At 45.4% G+C, this 25,066-nt stretch overlaps 1 protein-coding gene and 1 long non-coding RNA gene across 2 annotated transcripts in view; both read right to left on the reverse strand.

Moving 5' to 3' along the window:
• Window positions 1-411: 411 nt before the first annotated feature.
• The window catches only part of RIN2 (Ras and Rab interactor 2), an 81,931-nt gene continuing 57,276 nt past the window's right edge, over window positions 412-25,066 (reverse strand). The window contains 7 exon segments of the mRNA XM_037406037.1: window positions 412-830; window positions 1,320-1,465; window positions 2,481-2,616; window positions 9,619-9,750; window positions 11,855-11,956; window positions 11,959-12,147; window positions 20,947-22,077. Of these exon segments, the coding sequence (XP_037261934.1) occupies window positions 745-830; window positions 1,320-1,465; window positions 2,481-2,616; window positions 9,619-9,750; window positions 11,855-11,956; window positions 11,959-12,147; window positions 20,947-22,077 (1,922 nt within the window). The 3' untranslated portion in view covers window positions 412-744.
• LOC119156374 lies at window positions 12,808-18,855 on the reverse strand. The gene is made up of 3 exons (XR_005107092.1): window positions 18,247-18,855; window positions 13,559-13,787; window positions 12,808-12,978 (listed from the first exon to the last, which is right to left on the reverse strand). It is a non-coding gene; the product is annotated as an uncharacterized LOC119156374 (long non-coding RNA).

The following is a 25,066-nucleotide window of genomic DNA, read 5'->3' on the forward strand; positions in this document are numbered from 1 at the left end:
GCCAGGGCTGCAGAACCGACACGTGCCCACCAGGTGGCAGCAGCGACCCACCAGCCCTGCGCTGAGCACTGGCCGGGCGAGTACGGGCCGGGATCTCAGCCCAGTTCACACCGCCCGGCCACGGGAATGCTCGCTGCGGCTGCCCTTTCGCTCTGCCCTTTGCCCACTCGCAGCCCAGCCACTATTACCCCTTGCCTCTGTACCAAAAAGCACCCGCGTGGCTCGAGCAGTTAAATCCTTCGCATCCGACAGCTTTAATAGTCAGGTGGTTCTTTCCGTCCCTGCCCCCACCCCATTACCGAGGGAGAGAACCCATGGCACAAGGCACGCGGGTGGGGGGGCGCTGGATGGTGGGGTCCTATAGATAAGCCCCAGCGATTGCTGTTGTTAAAGGAGAAATTCACACACATGTGGGTACCACTGGGTTTGCTTCAATCACAACTCAGAGCTGGGCCACCACCCCAGTGAGTGGCAGAGAACCAAGCGATACAGCACAGCTTATATACGCTTATCAAATCATTAGTCAACATCTGAAATTTTTAGGAGTTTCCTTTGGTCCTGTCAGTTCTGCAAATCCATTAACTGACTCTGTCACAGGCGATTCATCTCCTCGGTTCCAGGCTCCTCCTCAGATCTTAATCTTCTTTCTCCCTGCTTTAACTCACAGATCTGTAAGTTCTTGGGGGCTTTGGGGAGAAGGAAACTGACACTCTTACTAGGTTGACTGAGAATCACAGTTTACAGTTACTCAGTGTCTTCTGGTCTCACAGGATGAGACAGAGGTATAATTGATTTCTTCTCTGTATCTCTGCAAAGAGCTTTCCTCGTATCTATGGCAAAAGAAAACAATGCTATTATAAAAGACAGTCATTGCACAAAGCCACATTAAGTGACTTCTCTATTACATTAAGATCATTTTTCAAGAAGATTTCCTAGAATCCTAGAATATCTTGAGTTGCAAGTGACCCATAAGGATCATCAAGTCCAACTCCATGCTCCTTGCGGGACTACCTGAAACTAAACCGTATGACTGAAAGCACCATCCAGATGCTCCCTAAGCTCCTGACAGGTTTGGTGCCCTGACTGAACGCCCTTTCAGTGGATAAGATTTTCCTAACGTCCACCCTGAACTTCCCCTGACGCAGCTTCATTCCGCTTCCTGCAATCAAGTCTCATAACTGATGTCCTCTTCAGCAGGAAAAGCTATCTAAAGCAGTATACAGGATCCCATTCATCAACGACTATCTGAACTTGTACAGGCCCAGGAACCCCCAACACAAGAACCTTTCCGTTCAACTTAAGGCACAACAACCACTTACCGTAAGCATCTTCATCTGGCTCTCCACTGCTAGCAGAGTAGCGCTCCGATACTGTCCGGTACACACGGGAGCCGAGCTGCTTAGACATATTTACTGCAACCCGATTTGATACGCTCACAAAGAGATCGACGAAAAATCCACCCTTTCTTTGGAAACATAAAACCAAAGAAAAACCACAGTAAGGAATAGCAGGTGCATGTATTGCTAAATAGCCCATAACTTGTAATCCGACCAAGAGCAGGTCTGACGATGTCATATGCTAATCAAACACCTTTCACACGGCAGTAACAGGTGCACTCCTTTCCCAAGGGACAAATCCGGTCTAAATTCAGATTTTATTCTATTTTTGTCACATCACCATTCTTTTATACCAGCCCGTGGGTTCAAAATTATGAACAGAAAGAACAGGGCAAGCTAAGCACTCACACAGGTCTCATATACACGTAAGAAATCTTTCATAAAAAAAACCCAAACAAACAAACCTAAAACTCCACGTTTTCAATTGCATTGGCTTAGGGACTGCCTCCTTCAATGTGTGTGGCAGGGGGCAGTGGCAGAACAGGTCACAAAGTTCAGTCACCTAACACAAGGCAGCCCTTCTCCTCACAAGGCAGATTCCTCAAAATGTGCAATTTTCCCATTTTACCGATTACAATGGGGTTGCCCTACCACCATGAGTTCAGGACATTTCCCTGTGGGTTCATTTGATGCTCAATTAAATTTTCAGCAAGTACAAGCAGCCAAGCATGACAAAAAGCAAGCTAAGGTACTGTCTGCCATACAGAATTGGTTCCAAGGCTGCCTGCAGGAACTGCAAAAAGCTCACGATCACTGAACAAGCACGCTGGAGACCCTACGGGAAAGTGTTGACCCTCCACGAAACTCTCTCGCTGTCAAGACAAGGACCTTTTTTTATACAGTATCTCTATTGGAATTCAGGCTACACCCTACTCATTCTGGAAAGTTAGCTTTCATAGAAACCCTGAGATCTTACGCCGCCACACGGTATTTTTAGTCTTGTTCTCTAATTACAGGGAATCCTCAGCGAGTCAGAACACTACTTAAAGCAAGATTCTGGGTCTCTTCCATGCAAGTCAAATACCTAAGCCATGTCAGTTGAGAGGTTACTTCTAGAAGATTAAAGATAAGCATGGTACTCACTTTCCTGAAATTTCTCCCAGTAGTTCCATCAATTTAGCAGCCAAACCCAGCCGTTGAAATTCTGGTGCAACAGAGAGCGCAGCAACACGTCCAAGCCACTCTTCCCCAGCCACAGAGCCTTCCGCCTTACCCGGTACTGCGAACATACAGAGCATCAGAGCAGTAAGGAGCACCTTGGGAATAATGCACCACACGCAGCCACACGACTTTACAAAAAACCAAGCAGTCTACAAACAAACATTGCAATGATTGTGGTAAAGGCTTAAGCAGCGACTCTACGCTATTACTCAGTGATTCAGCAGCCACTAAGTTTCATTTTGATGCAGTATTACAGTTTTTTCTTCGTTAGTGTAAATAAATAAATGGATCTCCACAAATTCATTGTTTGAGGCGTGACTGCCAAATGTAAGTTTTAAGCAATTCTCTTGAGTCTTTAACTGAGTGGAATTCACGACCGAAGGAATGGAGGGCTAGAAGCCCAAAACCCACTCACCATCCCAGCAATTACTGAAGACCTTTCGTGACTATGGGGCAATAGAGCTTGGGAAGCTTTGCCAATGTGGCAAGAGAAAGCAAAGGCCCTGGAAACACTGGACGTTGAAGGAAAAATAAAAAATAAAAGCAGGGATGGGTATATGTGCTTCATAGTTCCTCTCCTTTCTACACAGAGCCAAGCTACTGTTAGCTCATTCATGAACATGCAGACTTCCACAGGGCACTCTTATAAACATCAGGCACTGCTAAATGAGCAGCTGATGCGGTGGGTACAGAGAAACCTTCCCTACAGCAAATGCTTTAAGCTTTACCGTTAAACACTTCATTTCCTGGGTCCCCACAAAGACTTCCATTCTGTGCCCACCTTCCCAAACCCCCCAAAAGAAGGGGAATAAAAAGAACTGGAAGGAACAAATACATATACACACACACACACACGTAAAAACATGGCGAATCTCTGTAATTAAAAAAGTTAGGAAAGGATGCAATCATCCAAGTAATGAGGAGTTAACTGATCCGCTGCATCGGACAGTCTTGTCAAACTCATGCTGGTGAAACCGAGCTCATACCAGCCGGTTTACTGAAACACTTGTCTTAGCATACATATACTTGAATCAAAATGACATTCGGCTATAGGGTGAGTGCAAGAAAATACACTTTTGCATGCTACAGCAAGAGACCTGCAAAGGGCCACGGTATAATACGCTTCAAAAGAGTCTGTGGTACAAGAAATTCAGCCCCATGGGCTGTTGGCTCAAACACGCTGGTGGAACGCTCTGTGTAACTGGCCATACGCACGGTTTACACGGGGTTTTGTACGCAATGCGCATGTTTAACTAGGTATTTATGGTTTAAGACTTGTTTTAGCTCCTAAGGCAGGCAGCCAGCAAAGATGTTTTCAAGAGTTAACAAGGAACAGAAATTAAAGGAGTTGCTGGTTTTCAGAAGCTGACTCATCATTGTTTTGAAAAATGGCACCATGTGGATCACTGTTAATGCGCTTGTAGACAAAGCGAAAGACCTTGGGTTGCGGGCGGCTGTGCAACTGTCTTAATCTTCTGAGGGTAGGTACCTTCTGTCAGTTGCTGCCGGGTGTCATCAACAAAAAGAAACAGGCTGTATTCTTCTGGATCGTCCACTCCATAAACTTTTCAGCACAAAGCTGACATACATCTGCGGTAGTGATACAGGGTCTTACTAGTAAGGTCTTCCCTGTACATGCACCGTTAACTTCCTGGAATGCAACACGAAGGCAGTTCTGTAGAATGAGAAAACAGACATCAGAAACAAAACCTCCAAACCTCATCCTCTGAAAACAGGAAGCTCAGCAACAAACAGCAAGCCTCGCTATGTTCTAGTTGTGAAACACGCACCAGTGATTACTGTACATTACAGCCACCTTGTGACTTGATGTTGGTGGTAAGACTGTGGCAGGCATAACAGAAATTCATAAGCTGACACCCTCCTTTCCTTGGCTCACATTCTAACCCTGCAACTACGAACAAACAGATAGCAGTCTTAAAGCCCCATTGAAAACGCCAGTGGTTTTAACGGGACTTGGTGTTTGGCCTTACTAGGAAACTAAATGCTGTGAAGCAAAATAAACATCAGAGGCAGCACACCCAAGAGATGATGCTGCAACTGCTGGGTCAATACTATTGAAGAGAAGCTTCAGACAATATGTTCATCAGAAGGAAAAAGAAAAAAACCCAACCCTCTGCCAGCAACACACAAGGGTGTTGATCCACAGGTTGCTGCACGATAAACCATTCACACTCTTTATGCTGCAGCACGCAAAAGGCAATCCATTTTCATGCAGGACATTTTCATCACGTTAACCGATGGCAACTTGGTGTCTGAGCCTGATGTAACCAAATTTCATCTAACAGGGAGGCAGAAAGAAAATTTACTCTGCAACATTAAAGCAAATCCGTATGATCATGAGGCAAAAGCTGGATCTTTTTTCTCTGCTGAAATTCACACATGTGCACAACTGATAACATAGATGAATTCTAAACAAGCCCTACAAGGAAACGCAGTTCTACCTTTCAAAAAGTATTTAAAAAGTAAAATAACAAGCAACTGGAAAAAAAACCACCCAACCACAAAACACTTTTGGACACATGAGCAAAGCAGCCTGCCATCACGTGCTTTTTTGCAAAGAAACTAACTGCAATTAGAAACTAAAAGCAGTAAAATGAAAGGAGATGGAAAAAATGACAGTAAGAAAGACCTGTTTATTTACTGAGCTGGTACTTCTGTTTGTACGCTGAATAAATTAAGCATGCTAAATCACAATGGCAAAAATGTACATTTCCTAAGAACAAGCTGGTAAAAGCTAAGACTGAGAAGAATGCTCCTATGACTTCAGTTCCAAAGAGCACTCTGGGTTTTTAATAAACTTTTGATAGCTTGCAGACTGAAACACTGGAACTTTGCAACAGCTTTTAAACCATTAGGACTGAGCAGAACTAATCCGTTTTTGTTAGCTGGTGTGAAGACAAATAAAATAAATACATAAAATCAAATCAGCTCTAAATAAGGCAACGCACACTACAGTTTCAATTTCGAACGTAGTTAACACACAGAAGACCTGTTTTTCGATGCTTCTAGATGGACAGGATTGCTTCAAGGAGAGGCTGAAGTTTGTGCAAATGCCTGTAACTCATATAGTAAGTATCAAGATTCTTTATGCAGTATCAGCAAGTTGTATTTCATCATCATCAAAATACCGGATTTTTTGCTTTTCCATCCTTTTGAGGGAGGGAGGATGAAGGCCTTTCCAGGACCCAAAAGCTGGTGGTAAGGCTGTGAGACAGCACCACAGACATGTAGCAACCACGTCCTGGTTCAATGTGGGGAAGATGAGTTGAGCTGAAGCTGTGTTACACATTCCTTGTAGGGAAGGTGCTTCGTTTCAGGACTGCAGATGTGGAGAAAGGAGATGGAAAACTGGCATTCTGGGCAGGCAGCAAAGTGCTTGAATTTGTGCCAAGCCTAGCCTGGAAGTGGAGCGACCTTACTGATTTGAGGCTCTCTTTCAAAGAGTCAACAAAGGAGCAGCCCTGGACACACCTGGTGCCAGCTCTTCCCGCGCTCCCCTGCATCTTCCAGCATGCAGCACAGCGTCCAGCTGTACAGGCAGCTTGGCTGAAGTTCAGTTGCTGAGGAAGAGAAGGTGAAACTGAATACAAGATCCTGCTGAAAAAATCTTCTGTCATTTAGTCATCCAGCAGAAATACAAAGGTGATTAATTTTCCTATTAAGTGTAATATTTTGCTAGAAAGAACAAAGACTCAAGCTACTTGAATGTGACACCTAACTACAGGTAAGCAGAATATAAAATGGATCCCAGTAAGATGGACTAGCTTTGTGCACTGGCCACAGTTTCAAATTTCTGTTCGTCAGCTCTCCTCTTCCTAAGAGAGGCAAATTGTGGGAGACTGCTGCTTTTCCCAGCTCCTTCCTGTTCAGTGATGTGCCGTGGCTGTTTGCACGGACACTGATAAAGCAGAAGGAGCCGCAAGTGAAAGGTTTAATTACCTCCTGATGACCCCGTACCTTCATTTATCAAGCTCTTAGCTACATCATAACTTATTGACGGTTGTCGTTAGCCTCTCCAGCAACTTTGCACTGTGGTATGAACTGTAAACAACAGGACACAAAGGAGTAAATCCTTTCTTCTCGATTCCAACATCCTCCTTGCTTCAGTTCGCAAACTGATGCATCTGGACAGACAACAGCATGCCTACCTATGTAACAATCTTTTCCTATATGAAAGGCATGCGGACTTGGTTTTAAAAGATAAAGTAATCCCGACTGTTTTGTTATTCTTCAGTTGGAGTTACTGCCCTACTCTGAAAGAGCAGTAAGAAATGGGAGGGGGGAGAAAAAAACCCACAAAACAAACCACAAACATGAAGACATCCACAGTATAGAACTCTACTCCTTGCTTAAACTTTCGAATTGTAGGCAAGCTTTTCTGCCAGGTCTCCCCTCTATTACCCACGGTAAGCCACCAATCGCTACTGGGGAGTTGTGCTGATTTATACCACTGGAAATCTGGGTTTGTTCTTTTTAACAGCAAAGCGTACAAAGCAGCTGAATCTAAAATACAATTTGGTCTGTCCTCACTCCGCACGACTTAAATACAAAGGACAGTGGGAAAGCTCCATTATTTAGTGTTTCCTTTATACCATCATAACCACACTCTGTTATGAAGTGGAAAGACTTTGAAACAGAGGCAAATTTACCAGCCATCTTCTCAGCACTGCTTCACACCACTCGTGGCCTCAAGGAAATCATTATGAATCATACTTCTCAAATGGAGATTTCCAACACAACAACCATCCCCTGGGGGGGGTTCTCTTCAGCCTGAAGCTCTACCTGAAAATCATCAACTGAAGGCATTGTTCTGTTAGTTGTCCTCCTCTTGTGCCATTGCCGGAGAGTATCTCTAGCTTCTGAACTCAGCAGCTGGGCAGCCTGGTCTTCCTGGAAGTTCTTGATCAGCAAAAGTGCTCCATAAGCACCTATAGCCTCCTGGGAAGGACAGCAGGGGAAGAACAATTCAGAGTGGTCACAAACACCACGCCAGTTCCAACTGGTCACAGTCAAAAGTACAAACGATTTCTGGGGGTTTTTTAATAAATAGACGCACACATACACGAAAGTCACTGCATTCTATGGCCAAAATATTTATACGTAAAGAAAAACAGCTTACTGGCCTGCAAAATACTGGACGGTGTGTTCTCAGCTGCTAAGAGGCATGCAGTGGTTGCCTGGGCTCCATATTACCAAGGGGTGCAATAGTATCTACCTCTGGGTCCGCTAGCGCTGGGGGTGGCCGGTTATTTAAAGGACCAGTGTCACTCCTTTACTCCTGAGTGTTTTTACAAAGGTGGAACATGAGTTTTCTTCTAAACAGTTTCCAAGCAGCCATTTGTTTTCTTCCTGAGCTTCAAGCGGGTATCAAACAAACACAGCTGTTTAAACGACATAAAAGACCATCTACCACTGCTCAGGAACTTAAAAGTGACTCCCTTAGCGGCAACAAAGCAATGACCGAGCGTGTGATTTGTACCTGGAAGCATCCCAAAGGTTTTGCTTTTGTTCTTAAAAGGCAGGCTGTGTTTGTTCACCTAGGTCCAACACTACGTCCAGCTAGTTCGGGAGGCAGCGTGTACAGCTCTCCAGACTTCACCTTTATTACATGAGTGGAGAACAAAGTACAGCCACAACAGAGTTGCCGATGTACAAAAGGAGCTGCAGGTCACAAAGGAAAAGGACTCTCAACAGGGGCAACAGTCCTCAGCAACCAGGAGAAACAAAAGACAGGCTATCATTTATTTCTCTTGCTCTTTAAGTAAACTATTTGAGTGGGAGCGTTCAATCAAGAGGCAGCACGGTCTATTTGTGGAGTCATTCAGAGATGCAGTCTATGCTCACAGTAGTTCTTTCTGTATTACCGACAGCATCCTCTCGCTTTCAGCTCTGTGACGAGGTCAATACGTGGAAGACACGCAAGACCCACCAGACAACCTGGACAATACATTTACCTTTGAACCACACAACCCCAAAGCACTAAACAATTTTTCCTGCACCGTACAGTTTAACCAGTGCCACAGACAGGGCCAGCCAATAGATGAACGACTTCTGCTACATTAAAAACGACACGACTTAACAGCCCAGTAAATATTTCTGCCTTTCGAGCGTGTTGATGATCTCCAGCTTCACATCTCAAGTATTTTCTGTCCTAGGATTCCCGAACGATGCACTCCGCACACAAAGCAGGGAACAGACCAGTACTGAACCGGAGGAAACCCGACACAATTCTGTCATGCGTATCGGCATGTAAAAGGATACAGCAATTTCAGCAACCCAAGAGATGGCAGAAATGGGACATATACACCTATACTTAAAACTCACAGCTCAGCTTGGTCACAAGAACCTTTGAAACTTCCTCATAAACTGATAGATTCTGGGGCCTACCAAGGGCTGGCAGAATACCTCTTTGTTAAAACCACCACCGTGAAAACAAAGGAGGGAGATTTCCTTGCCTCGAGCGGACTTCAGCCATCGTTCAAGAGTGCCTTAAGAAACATATTCCTAGGCCTCATAAAAATACTCTGTGAGAAGCAAGTATCGGGCATAAACCAGGATCATTAAGGGGGGCAACATTCTCAAAAGCACTTTCCCCAGAGGGGCAGAGAACTCCCCCAGAAGTTTTTACAAAGCACCTAACCCGGGTCCCACTCCAGGTCTCACCACTCAGTTGAACGCTGCAGACCCATACATACTCTCGGGACATTTTCAGGCACAGGAGGATAACCACAGCTGGCACCTGCACAGCCTGTGTTTGCTTGCTAAGTCAGGACGCCTCCTCCTTCTTGGCGGAAAACAACACACTCCCTCCTAAGGCAGCATATACGTCGGTAGATTCCCAGGTCACTTGGGGCTGTAACTCTGCAAGCTAACCAGCCCTCCCTTATTCTAAGGTGGAAACAATTAAGAGGTTCTCTTGTTACACTACCGACATCACCGACTACATGACTCCGTCAAAAGGGTTTCTACTCAAACGAGGTGAGGAAGAATCCCCCTTCCCCAGCCCTTCACACAGTTCTAATAGAAATAAGTCGATTACCTTCTCCATGCAGCAAAGATGGATCCAGCAATTCCACCATGTGTTCAGTTTCAGTATCCAGCTCCAGCATATCACCCTGGGCCAGCACATATGTCAACACAGGCAAGAAGTCATCAGCTCCATACAGCCTCCCTGGGTCAAAGAGAACACAGGCAGCGATAGACAAATCACACCCTTTGACCAGTTCCGGTGTTTGAAAGGAAAGCGTTATTTTGCTGCCTTTACTGACCAGTACGTTTGTATTACTCTAGAGCCTCTCGTTACAGATGTGCAGCAAAGAGAACAGCATCTGCCACTTGGTGGGCAGCGTCCAGCTTCATCCTGTACTTCTAACGAGCACAAATTGGATGATGCAGACCTTGAGGCACGCAAGGGAATTTAAAGACTGGGCTCACCTTGGCGTCAGCTCAACTGGTGAACTCACAAGAGGCAGCCATGCCAGTCTGGCCTGACCTCCACCCGCACTTCTGTCAGTGGCTAAGAGAAAATCAATGGGCATTTTCTTTATACATGCACGGATGACGTCCCCCTTCTGGAAGGATCCAGCCACAAGTACCAGTTCCTGAGTCCGAAACCCAGCAGAGAAGCCTGCATATAAAAGCCTATTAGATTTTACATGAAAACTCTGCACATTTCCTTCACGGAGCATGGTTAAAAACACCAGTGAGCAAAGCCTCACGTAACTCCCAACTAGCTGGTGAAGCATCATCGGTAACGACAGCACGCAACACACAGAGGCTCTGCTGTACCTAGGTCTGTATGTGTTCCTCTTACTTTTACCGCATTTAAACTTTCTCTTTAGAAAACGCTATGTGGCTAGATCTCTGGGGCTGGCCAAACTGTCCTCATTGCAGAAGCGGTGCGATGGTCACTTGAAACATCAAGATCGGGAGCCAATTTAAACTGTGGCGAAACTCCAGAGGACTGAAGGGCTGATACTGAAAGTCAGACCAGCTAAGACGTACCCTCCAGGTATCGCACTGTTATCTGGCTGAGATTACAGGACAAAGCAGGTACTGGAAACAGGTGCTGGCTCGACGCGACGCCACGTTTTAAAACTCTACACGACAAAGCAAGACAACCCAATTTGCTGCATCTTAGCCCAAGCCCCTCAGTACAGTGGTTCACCAGAAGCCTCTCAGTACTTTTCTTTTGCGTGTTGGGAATACCTTACTCAATGTGATAATACAGTATGGAGAAAAAAACAAAGTTTACATCACTTTGGGCAAAGATTCCTATATCCATTTTAAAATGCAGGATTTTGCACAGAAATAAACCAGGTCTAAGCTCCTGCCCAAATCTTGCCAAAGTGCTTGGGGGTCTTTTACAGCCTCAAGCTTTCACCATTCACCTCAGATCTCAAAAGAAAGCAAGCATCCTGATCGGCACAGAGCCCAGCTGCAGATTCAGCGCTTGAAAGAAAACTGCCAACCACCTGCAGCAGCTTATACTTTCTTAGAGAAAAAAAAAATCTTCCACTACCACCAGCATTGCTTCACCTTAGCTCGTGACCTACCACAGCAGTGTATGATAAGACATCAGGCAACAGAGCTGCACCTATGAATTCATACTGTCCAGCACAGCGTTTTAACTGTGCCACTGACTAATCAAGCGGGTCTTAACTGGTCTGTGGTTCCATTTCACCATCTAGGTTTCAAGGTCACTTTGGGACTCCTGCTACAGTGTAGAAATAGATGTTATTTCTCTTGCAAAAACACAAAGAAATTGTCCAACGAGAACATTCAGAGGCACAGCAAACCCAAAACACTGCATCAGGGGCTGCTTTCCCCCAGCCATTGACACAGAGCCCTTGTAATTGTCATATTGCACACACACTGCTGAATTACTGCAGCTAGATACTGGGTGTATCCTTTATTACGATTTCCAGGAAAACACTAATTTAGAACCAGTGTCAAATTCTAGGCTTACAGGACAGCCTTTCTGACAGCCAAATTCAAATGCCTACACTCAAGCAAAGCTGGTGGCTGGGGGGGGGGGTGTGTTTAAGCTGCTTCACAACTCTGCTTCACACTGAATGTGTAAGATGTGCTGCCAGATGCAGAGAGATCAGGAAGGAAGCAGAGAGGAAGAATCCCTCTCAAAAGGGCAAGGAGATGCTACAAGAGCTCCAGGCGAAGGAGACAAAGCTGCAGAATCAGGTGGTCTCATTTCCTCCACCAAAACACAACCCCAGGTTTAGAAAAACAATGACCTTGAACCACAAGAAGCACCATACCCGAGTTATTCTCCATAACAGTATAAATCAATTTGCAAACTCTCAGCAGCAGTACGACTTTCTTTTCAGGCGAATACATTTTCTGCGGGGTCACAAACTTTCAACATCCACGTAGTCTGGTGTTGGAACAAACACGCCCAGTTCCTGAGGATTCCTCTGCCGCACCACCTGAAGGTTTTCCTTCGGTTGTTTCCAAGAACCATCTGCAGTATGAAACTCTTTCAACATCGCTTCAATATGGCTCTTCAACGGCTTCAGAATGCACTTATGCATGGCCTTCTCCAGGACAACACCTGCAATGGGAAAACACAAGTTGAGCTGTCTTCCTCCTCTAGAGCAGAGCCAGCAGTAACATAACCACTCCCAAGAGACAGTGCAGAGCAAGACCTACTTGCTAAGGCTTAGTTATTATAGAAGCTGAGTCTCCAGATGTTTGTCAACAAGAAAATAAAAGGCAGAACAGAATCTGTATTCCATTTTCATTTCTGACAACGTGGGAAGTACAAAAAAACCCACAAAGGCAGACTACAGATTGTCACAACAACAACAACAACAACAACAACAACAACAACAGAAAAAAAACCCCAAAACAAAGCAGCAAGCAGGCAGCAGCTCCAGTTAACTTTTTCTTCTGTTGGCCAGAAGTGCCCCAGTTTTATTTTACTTTGAGCTTAGACTTTAATTCTGAAACTTGAAGCATAACACAGTCAGAACCCTAACTTTTGTCTGCTTTGGCATCTTTTTTTGCATGGTTTCCATCAGAAACTCTAACTCACCCAAGGTCTCGTAAAACTTGGCTCAGCTTTAAGATCTTTATGATGCTGGACAGATTACGGGCACTAAACTATAAATGAAGACCAAGCTGTGTTTATCCAGCTTCAGATTTCATCATGCAAGCTTATATACAGCTCTGTCATCAAGTCTGAAGTTCTTTGTTTGGCAGTAGTGTGCACATGGCACAGTAACCTCTCAGTTGTTTTTCTTTTATTCTTGTTTTACTCCAGGTTTTCTTTAACAGTCAGTCTCCATTTCCAAGGTACAGAACACATCAACAGAGAAAGCTCTTTGGTAAATCCTTCCTTTGAAAACCTTTATAAGTGAATTTCCTCTTCCACTCAGCCTCCCTACGACAACATAGCTTACATTAATAATTAGCTTATATCCATTATTTGTACTGCAGCGAACCGCCACAAGCACAATAGAACCCAAGGACCCTTCAGCCTGGCCACAGCACAAACACCCTGGCAATGGGGCAGGACCAGAGCCCAGACTAGGCAGATGTATTAGGGGAGCACAGGGACCGAGAGGAGAAAGAGGAGAGGCCGTGTCGCTACTAGATCACACATTTGTACAGGCTAACAGTGGACATCCCTGCTGCTAGTGGCAACTCAAAGTTTCGTTAAACCTCATGCCCTTTCCAGGTTCTTTCCCTGTTCTTACATGTTTCTCCTAGACCAGTCTCTTTTTTTTCTCCCCCCGGCCTGCCCTTTTTGGGGGTGATTTTTTTAGAAATGTCAGGCTCTTCCTAAGGCTTGCGATTTACACACACACACGCTCCCCTCCAAATAAACATTACCTACTACTTTTGTTTTCTTGCTTTTGCTTTATGTTTTCATTTATTTTATCCCTGTGTTCAACCAATTTTCCTTTTGTGCCTTCAGACTGCTCTTTCTCATACAAACACGCCCTTCACACACTCCTCACCTTACGGTGTCTTTGCTTCACATGTAGCATTTATTCTGTACTTGTCTGGCACACAATTCCCGAATGTCCAACCCTACTGAGGGCTCCCACCTCCCCTGCCCCAATTCTGCTGGGGCTTTGGTAGCTTCTCTTGCTATTTTCCCCTTCCGAGGTCCTGACGGAGGTGGCAAAGCCATGTCTGCTTCATTCCCAGACGCTTCAAACACATCTAGGTGCTCTCTCATGGAGCCTGCAAAAAGGTGGAAAGAGTGAATGTGAGGAGCAGCACTTGCCCTCTGAATTTCTGTTTCTGTCTACAGCCACCAGTAAAGGCATAACCAGTCTGACACATGGTCTTGATGGCCTGTCACATGGCGTGAAGGGCAGATCTAGCTTCCCACCAGACCAGAGCCACCAATTATACGTAACAAGTGGCAACATTTCAAGTGATTGATCTTGGTAGAGCCACACAATCACCACTGACAGCACCACCCAGCCAGGAAAGCAGAAGCATCACCCTCCTGCGCAGTGACAGAAACTGCCTCTCGCTGCTATCAGAGCCATCCTCAGGGCTCACAGGGCAGAAATATTTTTCCACCAAGAAAAAATGCACGAATCTCACCTATTGGTATGTTAGCTAGCTGAATTTCTAGAAGGTACACATAGTTCCTTGACAGCTTCACTGATGTGTGGTTTTTTGGGGTTTTTTTTTGTTTTGTTTGTTTGTTGTTTTTTTGTTGTTTTTTTTTTTTTTTTTTTACAATTCAGCTTGCTTTATTTATACTGCCTGTTCAGGTTTTTTAAAAAGCGAAAACACCAAATGCTTTGCTTGTAAGCGGAACATCTCTGCAGTTTGCATTCCAAGTGCCTGGTCTCATTTAAGTCAAAATTAAAGCAGTTGGTGCCACCAAGCATTGGACTGAAGAACTCTCTATGCCCATGTTAACTCCCACAGGCTTCCATTGGGCATGACTAGTTAGCATCAGCCATCCTTTGTCCCAATAAACCGGGGTCATCACCACGTTTGATCACAGGAGGCTCGATAAACTGTAAAGAGTCCAGCACAGACCCTCAGAGCCCTTGGTCCAAGAAAAGGGAGCACCTAGCTTGGGATGGGACATCGGAAAACTCAGTATGCTTCTCTGATCCTCTTTATAGGCTCCAGGCCAGGGCTGGTTCAGCTGCTGCCTGCAGTGTCAGCACACAGGGAGCTGCGGAGGCCGTCGTCCCTCCCCAGAGGCTACGGGAACTGGACGCGGCAGGCAGGGAAAATTCCACAGAGCCCCAGTCCCTGATTGGGGCCAGGCTTCTTACCTGTAGGCAAGAAGTGGAAGCCTCAAGCCTTCTGCTCTCAACCCTCACTATAGTGCTGCTCCCACAGCTTCCCGTGCAGATGAGTGGCGCAGGAGGCGTTATTTCACATTTGCAGCTCCTCACGGGCTCCAAAAGCAGTGCCTGCAAATTGCTCTGAAATGTACTTGATCACACTCCACAATTACTCTGAAAAATTTCATTTGAAGCAGCACAGAGGAACACAGTGGTTACCTCACGTGAATGAGCTCAAAGCTCTGAACAGGGTCTAAGTACTTATTGCTGAAGGCTGTTCCTAATGGTTTCTGTACCGTTAAGGCAATCAGGTAAATAAAAATAGGACAGGATATTTAGTAAAGCATCCTTCAGTGCTGTCCAGTGACTATGCTACAGCTAATACGAAACAAATGAAATAAAGGACATAGCCACTCTTTGGAATCACAGCCGTAACTGCCTTGGCTCCATAAGGGCAGGCCGAGAGAGACTGTCATTTTAATGCAGCATGTTTGCACAGAACTAGCCAGCAAATGAGGAGGTGACTAAGACATGACAGTGTGTCTGAAGCAGTTGCTGTTTTAAAATAACAAAATGAAAAAATCACAACCAAAAAAGCCCATCAAACCAAACCAAACCCACCCCAAAACAACACACAAGCTTTTATCCTCCCTCGTGAATTCTTGGAATAGTTAGAAGAACCACGGAGTTCTGCCCTCAAATTAAAAGTGGCAACTTCTAGCAAGCTGAAGCGGCCAACAACACAGCAAGATTGATAAACACTGGACTTTTTTCTCAATGGTCAATAAACACCCCTACATATCCTAATTAATAGAAAACCTATAGAAACTTTTAGAATATTATTAAAGCCTGAAAGGACAGCATTTCTAGTAATCTGCATCTTAGACCAATATTCAGTGTCAGAAGACACCTATAAGCATGCTCAGGATCAACCATCCAGCTGTTTATCCTTTCTACTGAACTGCTCTTACTGCTGCCTTTCAGAGAAAGGTGTTTCCGGATACAATCCCCCAAATCAATTCCCAGCTAGCAGTTTTCACTGATTAAATACAAAAAAGTATAGGAGGGTGTCCCCCCCGGCAAGTTAGCATCGAAGTTCTGAACTGAGGACTGATTTGTTGCATGAACATCTCTGTATACTCCCCAAATCCAAACTGGCAACAAAAACTCTTGTTTACTTCGGCATATGCAAAGTGTTTCCAGCTGTCCTCCCAGGTTGCTTAATACTCTTCAAGCCAAAACAGACACTCTTCAGGTTTTGTGGGGGTGGGGTTTTTTTGTTTGGTTGGTTTGTGTTTTAATTGAATATCATTTGAGCTGAGCACCATGTAGTGTTCCTGAAGTGATACTTAAAATTAGCCTCTAGCCTCAAAATGGGAACTGGAAATGCTTTGATAAATGAATTGTAAAGGCAAGCCAGCTTGTTTCGTCATGACTTGTGGAAACGCATCTGTATCCTGTGCTGACGTGCTGTTTTGTTTTGCGGCAAACCACACAAGTCTGCATCTAGAGAGGACAACGTATTAGTCATCACCAGTGTCCTTACACAGCCTCTTTACAGCCTCACTGCCTGGAACTGCCAGCGTGCTCTTGCCTTTTCCTGGCTTCAGTTTACCTGTTACCCACTACTGTTGGGCTACTGAGATTACCTGTCAAACCCCAGATTTACATACAAGCCCTGTTTATCACCTATGACAGAAAAACCATCCATCCATAAAAGAAGGGCTCGGTAAGAGACTGAACGAGCCTGGGAACCATCACAAAAAGGCACAGTCCTGTACAAGTAATGTTGCCTGGGAGGCTGAAAGCAGAAGGCTGCTTTAGAACACCACGGTGTGTGGTGTGTATGTGCAGAATACACGACTACGCTGCATTTGCTTTCTTATAGTTCTTCCTAATACCTTGCACATGTATAGACTGGCATGACTGATACGGATCTATTTCAAGACACCTCATGTCAGGATGGCCAGGTGTCCAGCTCTTGGTGGAGGTCTACAGTGACACATGCCTCACCCCTTGTGCAGACAAGGGCATCTCCTCCAAAGAAGCAAGGCTCGAAAATAAAGACCTCACACAACCTATATGCCTTGATAATCTGCACAACCCTGAGAAGAAAGGTAGGACTGAGGTGGGCGATGGATAGGTGGTGGTTCCAGAGGCTAAACAACTAGCGAAGAAAGGTCTCTGGGGTAGACCTCCTCTCATTTTACCTGCCTAAAGGATGCCAGTGAATGACAGAACTATCTGTGCTAGGTCTGTTCTGCTTTGTTCAGCTATAGGTTAATTAAAATTCACATTATGGCAGTGTGGTAAATATGTATCTTTTCTTAAAGAAGAGGTAATAAAGGAGCAGGGAGTAAGTCACAAAGCAAACCAAAGGGATGGCTGGGAACTGGAGAACCAAATCCTCTGCTCGGCACTTTTACCGCTGCTTCTTACTTGCCCTATCTGCCTGCTCCTATAGTGAAAGGAGCAGTGGTGCAGGACACATTGGTCGGCCTCAACTCAATATGAAAAGGTACTAGGATGAACCACAGGGTAGGGGAATGGGACACCAAAACAGATGTACAAGCACCTAAAAAGTAACACAGCACTAGAAAACAGCAGGTGGTTTTTTTTCAAGAGCCAGTAGTGGCATACCATTCCAATTCCTTTAAGAGGATAATTGGATCAGTGTAGACAAGGGAAGCCGGGGATGGGCTGTATCCTAACCTTTTTAAGACCCATAACCCTATTCCATGCAACTTTCCTATAAGCAAACAAGGGAAATACTGTCATGCTGTAATTACCATAAGGCAGGTGGCTTGAACGGGTGTATAAAATACTGCACTTGGAGCACAATTCTCGACAGTTGACTGTCACACAAGACAGGTATTTGAACAGGGGTCAGCCCTGGGCTTTAGTCTGCTTAGTATCTTCATTCAAAATCTGGATGACAGAGCAGAGACTTCACATACAAATTCTGCATGTGACATCATGGCAGGGGTGAGAGAAGGGCATTCCCAGTCCTTCGCAGGCCAGGTTTAATTAATAAGTGGGAAACAGGCCTAAAGCTGACGTGAAAAAATCTCATGAGAACAAAAGTAAAACATTGCCTCTCGGTAAGAGGAATACGAAAGCAAGAGCCCTGCTCAAAGCAGCCTCCCCGGAGCAGCCGGCAGAGTGACTCAGCGGGGGACGGGCTGTGCCCCTGCACACCGCAGCTCTGCCCGCCCGCAGACCCCAGCCCCTGCCACAGGGCACGGCCTGCTGGCCAGGGACCAACACAGCCTCTCCAAGCCTCCTGCAACACCCAACGTTTAAGCATCCATTACAGATCAGACATACCAAAGCAAAGAACAGACAGTATTGTTTAGGCACCTTCCCACACAACCAGTTAATACCTTATGGCCAAATTATTTAAGCAGCCAGTCACTTCTTGGGCTGGGCCCAGGCTTGGGCATTGAGACCAAAGCTGTTCAGGTGTCCACCCTGCCTGGTGGAACAGCGACAGTCGGCTTGATTCCCTTCTGTTCACAGACAAGAAAAGACTATACACAAACAAAAACCCCGGAACATTTGCTGTCCAGGCAGCTACGGACTGTACGGGTCTCCTCTGACCAGTCCATGTCTTTATTCTATGGATACATATTCAGGCATGGACAACCTTTTACAGTACTTTGCACTCATCCTTGGTCAACTAAAAGTGGTGCACCTTAGTCTTGATTCTGCCCCAACACTGGGAATCCCATTTTTTCAGGAAGGGTTAACAGCCTACAGTGCTAAGATTAGGACGCACCAGTCAGGAATAACTAGAAATGCTGATGCACATTCTCCCAACGATTTGCTAGAAGTTAAACAATTTGATATGCCCCCTGCCTGGCAAGCTTAGGAGATCACCCACAGAAGTCTTCTGCTTGCAAGAGCATGGGAAGCCTGTGATGCAGCTACGAGGTCACAAAGACCATCACACAGACAAGGGAAAGAACCCCAAACACCTGCAGCTTCACTAAGCCTGGGGGTGCTGCTCCAGCACTTACCCAAATTCAGGAGACTGCCTGGCCGCTGCCAAGCAGGGACCTGCAGCAGTTCAGCAGGGCGGCAGCGGGAGGCAAGGGCTGGCCCCAGCGCCTGTGCGCAGTGGCAGGACGGGCCCGGGGCGCTGGGAGGGCCGGCGCGTTCCCGGCGGCAGGCTCCCTCCCAGGCCGCTGGCAGGACCCCAGTGATGCGGCCCACTGCACCTCAGCGTTCACTGGGCCTGGCTGGAGCCTCTGAGCCCCAGCACCGACTGGCCACTGCCATGGGACAAGTGGAAAGGAGTATTGCCCCAGCAGCAGACATCCAGCCCTAGGCTGACAGGTCAAGAGGAAAAACCTGCACCACGAGAGCAGGAACTGACATGAGGAGTTAAAATTTGAGCTGCAATTCCATATTGAAATAGCCAAGCAAAAGGACGGATAATAGGCAGGGATGCGTGGTAAGGAGTTCTCTATAGGGCTAACTAAATCTTGCTGTCACATAGTTATCTGCTTAGATCAGCAACATCTGATGCTCCTGAACCCATTGTGGTTGTTTGCAGGCTCCAGCCATAGGCAGCAGATGATTCAAAAGTTCGTTCTTCCTTTGTTTAAACTATCCTGCTTTATAAATTAATTTCATTTAATCATATGTTCAATGCCCGACTTTCTGTCACTGAAGAAAAGCAGTGTAGTTCTTACATTTCATAGCTTGCACGACTCCAAACTACTGAAACATTTAAAAGCAGATGGCATTTTGCCTGTCTTCAGAGACCCTCAGTCCAATTTTAACCACACCCTTACGATGAAAAGGGCAAGTCAAACCAAGCTTTCACAAACAAGCTTCATCTGTATTTTGTTGTCAAATATCCAGTGGTCTGCAGAAATCCAGGCAAAGATGTGCCTGCACCACTGTTCTATTTGCCATTTTTCCTTCTACGTAACACCCACATAACATTCCTTATTATTCCAGTGAGAACATTATGCATCTTTGAAAGAGTCTCTATTTCGACAACACTCCTCATGGTGTTCTATTTGCTTTAGCAGCGCTTGCTATTTTTGCTTGACTTTATGTAAATGAAGTTGAGGTTATGTGAGACTACTTCCTCTTGGCCAAGGACAGACAGAAATGTCACATAAAATCGTCCTCTAGTCCCAGAGAAAGAGCCATCTGTCAATTTTGCACCAGGCCAACTGCTGGGACACTGGAGTACAGGAGAAAAACAAGCAAGTTAGGACTGAAGTGAGCTCACAAGGAAAGTATTCTGCCCTGAGGGATGTTTACCTCCTCAGTGTGCTTACAGGCTCTTTTACAAATACTGCTCAGACTTGGCAAGATAGAGGGGCTGTGAGATTTTATCCAGCAACAACGATTTCACTTTTGTGGATACACATCTGTCTCTGCTGTTAAAACATGTATTCAAACATACAGCTCATCTGCAGCTACTTATAAACACGTACAAGTATCACAGAAGTATAGAAAACCTGAGATGAGCAGCCCCCTTCTCTTGCATACATTTCTTTGTTTTTAAAAACTCTTATGTATCTTTGTGTTTAATTTCAGGTACAGGGACAGCGCAGCTTTGCTAGGAGTGAATGAAAACATTTGGAAGAATGAGATTTATTTCATAAGTTGCTATGAAACATCTCTCTGCTCTGTCACTGGTTTCAAATAAATTCTAGTTTTACAGCTACAATCCATGTGATTAAAATTGGCACAGTTTTGCTCCGAGCATCAGGAACTATTTAGCCCAATTCAGGAAAAAATACATGTGTGCCAGCAAATAAAGGGTTCTGTAATTATTAACAGTACAGCAGAAAGAAAGAAAGGAAGGGCAAAAAAATCACTGGTAAAAAGTCCACACTTTGCAGCTATTCAAGGATAACTTTTTAGGAATAGCTTTGTAGCAAGGCTCTTCTCAGCTGGTAGGGTAATTCGGGGCAGGGTGTGTGTGTGGATGGTGGTTTTGTTTTAAGACTCTGCTAGCAAAGTCACCCCCACCTTTTCAAACTGGCACAAAGACTATCACTATAAACGCAGATTACACATTTTCACCTTCCCCCAAAACACAGGACAGTGTTCCTTACCTATTTGGTCCTCGGGAATCAGCGATTCGATTGGGGGATCAAGTTCGGAGCTTTGGGACAAATAGTTCTTAACTTGCGTCATGAACTGCCGAATGGTTTGCAGCATATCCGTGCTCGAAACATGGCACTCCTTGTTTTCCTGGAGAAAGCTGACATAGTCCTGTACTAGGCATCCAAAATAAGTGCGTTTGTCCTGGGACATCTCTGCAATTTTCTTAATCATTCTCTTTTCAGGGGTCATGAAGGAACTGAAAACTCCACTGACTTTCCGTAGCTGAGATTTCACAATCTTGGGGAGAACGAACGAACTGTTTCTCTTCTTCTTGGGCTTCAAAGGGGGTGCCATGCTCTCTTGGTCACTTTCCCCCTCAAAATCTTCCAGGCTGCTGTTAGTGTCCCCCTCGTAGCCAAACAGTGGCATGCTCCGATCAAAGTCCAGCGAGTCAGATGAGGAGGTGGAAATGCTCATGTCGCTCAGTCTCTGCCTGCCTCCATTCCACGGTATGTGTGACTCAGAGCTGGTAGCTACTGTCTTTTTGGCAGCTGCTGAAGCTGGCTCAGGCAGGGTTTCACCTGGAAGGCCAGCAGCTTCGGGCACACATACCGAGCTGCGGCCAGGTCGAATTCCTGCTACCGTCTTTGAGCTACCTTCCACCTCTGTGCAAACAGCCTGCTTTTTCAGCCGAGGGGGCGGAATAGGGGTTGGTTTGTTCTGCAGCAAATCCAAGCCTCTCTCCTTCTTATGGTTGACCGTTTCTGGCATGCTTGCCTGCTTTATAGTCCTGGAAAGCTGTGGACTCATGAGGATGCTATTAATAGAAGGAGGTGGTGGCCGGGGCGGGGGGGAACGAGGCCTCGCTGTGCCATTCACATCTTGAGTTTTCAGGCTCTGCCTTTTCAGACTTCCACTGACATCCTGGCTGTGCACTTTTAAGAAGAGGGGATTAATGAAACACAGTGCTCCGTTGGTCTGGCTGCACTCCAGCTCCGAGGGCGTTCTGGTTCGTATAGAATGCACTCCATTTATAAGGCAGAGCTGACGTGAGTCTTTACAAGCACCGTCCAAAGGTACAGGCCTACGGGGAGTTGAAGGATCCAGGGTGTTGCTGTTAGCCGGGGAGCTCCAAAAGTCTGAAAATCATCATTGTGTTAATGTAAGAATGCAAAAGAGCATGCAGATGGCTTTCAGAACATTCAGCTTAATATCACAGTTTCAAATATTCAGAGGTGTAGACGAGCTTTTATTAATTCAAGGGGGAAGACAAAAATTCCAAGTAAACCTCTTAAAGCACTACCAGACATAACCACATGCTGCACTCCTGGGTCTGCTTTTACTCGTTTATAAATATCACAATCAATGCATAGCTTCAAATCAGCCCACTGAGCTAAGCTTAAAAATAGACTGATGATCACCAAAAGGAACGGAGACTGTAACACAGTAATTCTTACCAGTGCGAGACTGAAGTGAACATAAACTACACCTTAGCATCTCACTCAGGAGAAATAAGCCTAGACTCTCAGCTGGTATTAATAAACTCACTCCATTAAAGGCTGTTTTACATCAGCTGACAGCCACTCATGGCAACTCAACAAAAAATTTGGTTTGGTTTTTTTTGATAGCGAACAAATGAAACTACACATGAAAAGGCAGTACACGTTTTGCTGTGATGGGTGCATGCATAATCTTTAGCTATGCAGACCAAATCCTTGTGTCTCCAAGAGCACTGGCCTGCAGCCCTGCCTTTGCAACAGTGACACAGTCTGCCTGATGTTTTAGACACTCAGCAGCACATAAATAAGCTAAATGTGCAGCCCCACACCAGCAGTGTGGAAAACCTGTGCTAGACCAGCAAGTTTCAGCTGCAGCCTCTGCACTTGTCCCAGCAAAGCATCAGCATGTTTGGAAAACTGAGTCCATGGTAAAGTCCATCGGCTCCTGAAACCATGAAGACTGAAACCAGACAGGCCCTTGAGGACAGCAATCAGACTGAAATAAGGGAGGAATACTAGAGGAGGGAGATTTTGCTAATATTTGCCAATCTTGACACGGCTGCTTTTCCAGTAGTTGTGAAGATGCCTCATCTGGGCTGTCAGCAGTGACACCTGAGCCCAGCTGCAGGAATGCCAAGCACTCCACAACAGGGTCTGTATCCAACAGCTGTCTCACCGAAGGGGCACAGGACAGGAAATGGCTTGTGGTGACAGGCCACTGCCAGAGAACACATGCAGGCACAGACATACTTCTCTACATAGTCATGCCGTGCTGCTGGTTTTTTTCCATCTCTGTTAACTTCACATTCTGCCTGCAGATCCCTCACCAGACCAGCCAGTGTGCCTGGCACATGGGCTGTCACAAACACCCATGACATAAGCACTGCTGCAGGTGAAACACAAGAGACCAAGAGAGGGAATCTTGCATTCAGCACAATGAAACCTTACAGGCTGGCAACAGCCTTGAGACCTTTACCACCAGTTCTTCCTGATGTGGTTTTTGCTGGGCTACATGCTGTTGACCTACCTTGTGTAGTTCCCCCTCCGAGCTTAGAGCAAAACAGAGCTCTGGCAGAAGCTACAACCCTCCAGGTTCAGACCAGGGTGTTATAGTGCCTACATGTTGCCTAAGGAAAGCTCATGCTTAGCAGGAAGGGCTCTTGGGAGTTTTTAAGCATCTCTTGGGTCTAGAGCATTGAAGGGCTGACTTCCTGTGTGCCCTTTTGCACATGAACACCTACGACTTCATCAAAATCTTAACTTTGTTGTCTGATTTTTGCTCACAGAAACTGTGATCTTAATCTGGTGTATAGTAGCTAACTGATCCCAAATACACCAACCACACAGACACTGATCCATCAGTCTCCTCCTCAGCTTTCAAATGCATTAGCTTAACAAAACAACACACACAATGAGGACAAAGACTGTTCCAAGAGCAAGACTAACTCTGCAGCAAGTAGGCCACAGCGCTCTCGGGTACTGAGGACAAAGACAGTATGGTTAGTCTGGAGAGTTTGCTCGACACCACCATTAACATCTCCTATGGAAAAACTCACCTAACGTTACTTGAAAAATCCATGCTTTTTTGTGTGTATTTGTTGAAAATATATTGGAAAATACATATATAATTCCCTAAACTTGCAAATAAGCAGTGCAGAAGTCATTAATCTCCTCTCTAAAACTAATCCTTTAATTGCATTGCTACTGCAGCAAAACAAAATGCAAAGCAGTGCAATACTTCCCTGCATATGGCTTTGCTGCAAAGTCCCACCAAATGGTTCTAGAGAGCCTCATACCAACACTCAGATTTAGCAAGGATCTGTTCATAAATCAAAGATTATTCAAATGTCTACTGCGACAGAGACTGCTGACAGTCAACCCTCCCTTCCTGCAAAAGGAAATGAGGCCATTCAGCACTTTGCAGGAGTTGCTCAACAACTCATCAGGGTGGAGCCCATGTTTCACATCCAGCCAGACTCTGTCTCTCCCGCAAGCTCAAGGCATATTTTCCAATGAGCCTGTGTTTGGTTGTACCAGCCAAGCTATGCAAGTGCATTTTCTTTTATTATTTAAAAAACGTCAAACCAATGCACATGGATACATTCTGCGTATCTTAGGTATGCACTCCTCCTCCCATCAACATGCTACTGCACTGAACTACTGATCTCAAAACCCACCATTCTAAGATCATACCTCAATCTGAACAGAAGTTTTATTAACAGTGAACCTCAATTCATACACTCTCCTTGCAACTCCAGGAGATTATCAAGCTAGTGCCTGCTACGCAAGCCAGCAGCCAACATGAGCTCTTGGAGGAGAAGCTACATCAAATACTTGTCTGGGGATTGTTAAGATTTGCTTTGCCCAGAGGCTGCCCATAGAGGAAAGAAGAGAAGAAAGGAAGGAAGGAAACAGCACTAACAAAAAAATGTCACAGAAGGCACAGAAAGAAGGAAGAGCACCAAGGTCACCATTGGGCAAGTGCAAGGTTTGGCCTTCTCAACAGGAGAAGCTGTTTTTCTAAATGAAATCTGTATCATCACTGACCAATGCAAGCTACTTACTGATACAGACTATTTCTTCAAGCTTACAGCAATGCTACACAGAATAACATCTTTAAAGACAACTA

The sequence above is a fragment of the Falco rusticolus genome, chromosome 12 (assembly GCF_015220075.1).
Source record: "Falco rusticolus isolate bFalRus1 chromosome 12, bFalRus1.pri, whole genome shotgun sequence".
NCBI lineage: Eukaryota > Metazoa > Chordata > Aves > Falconiformes > Falconidae > Falco > Falco rusticolus.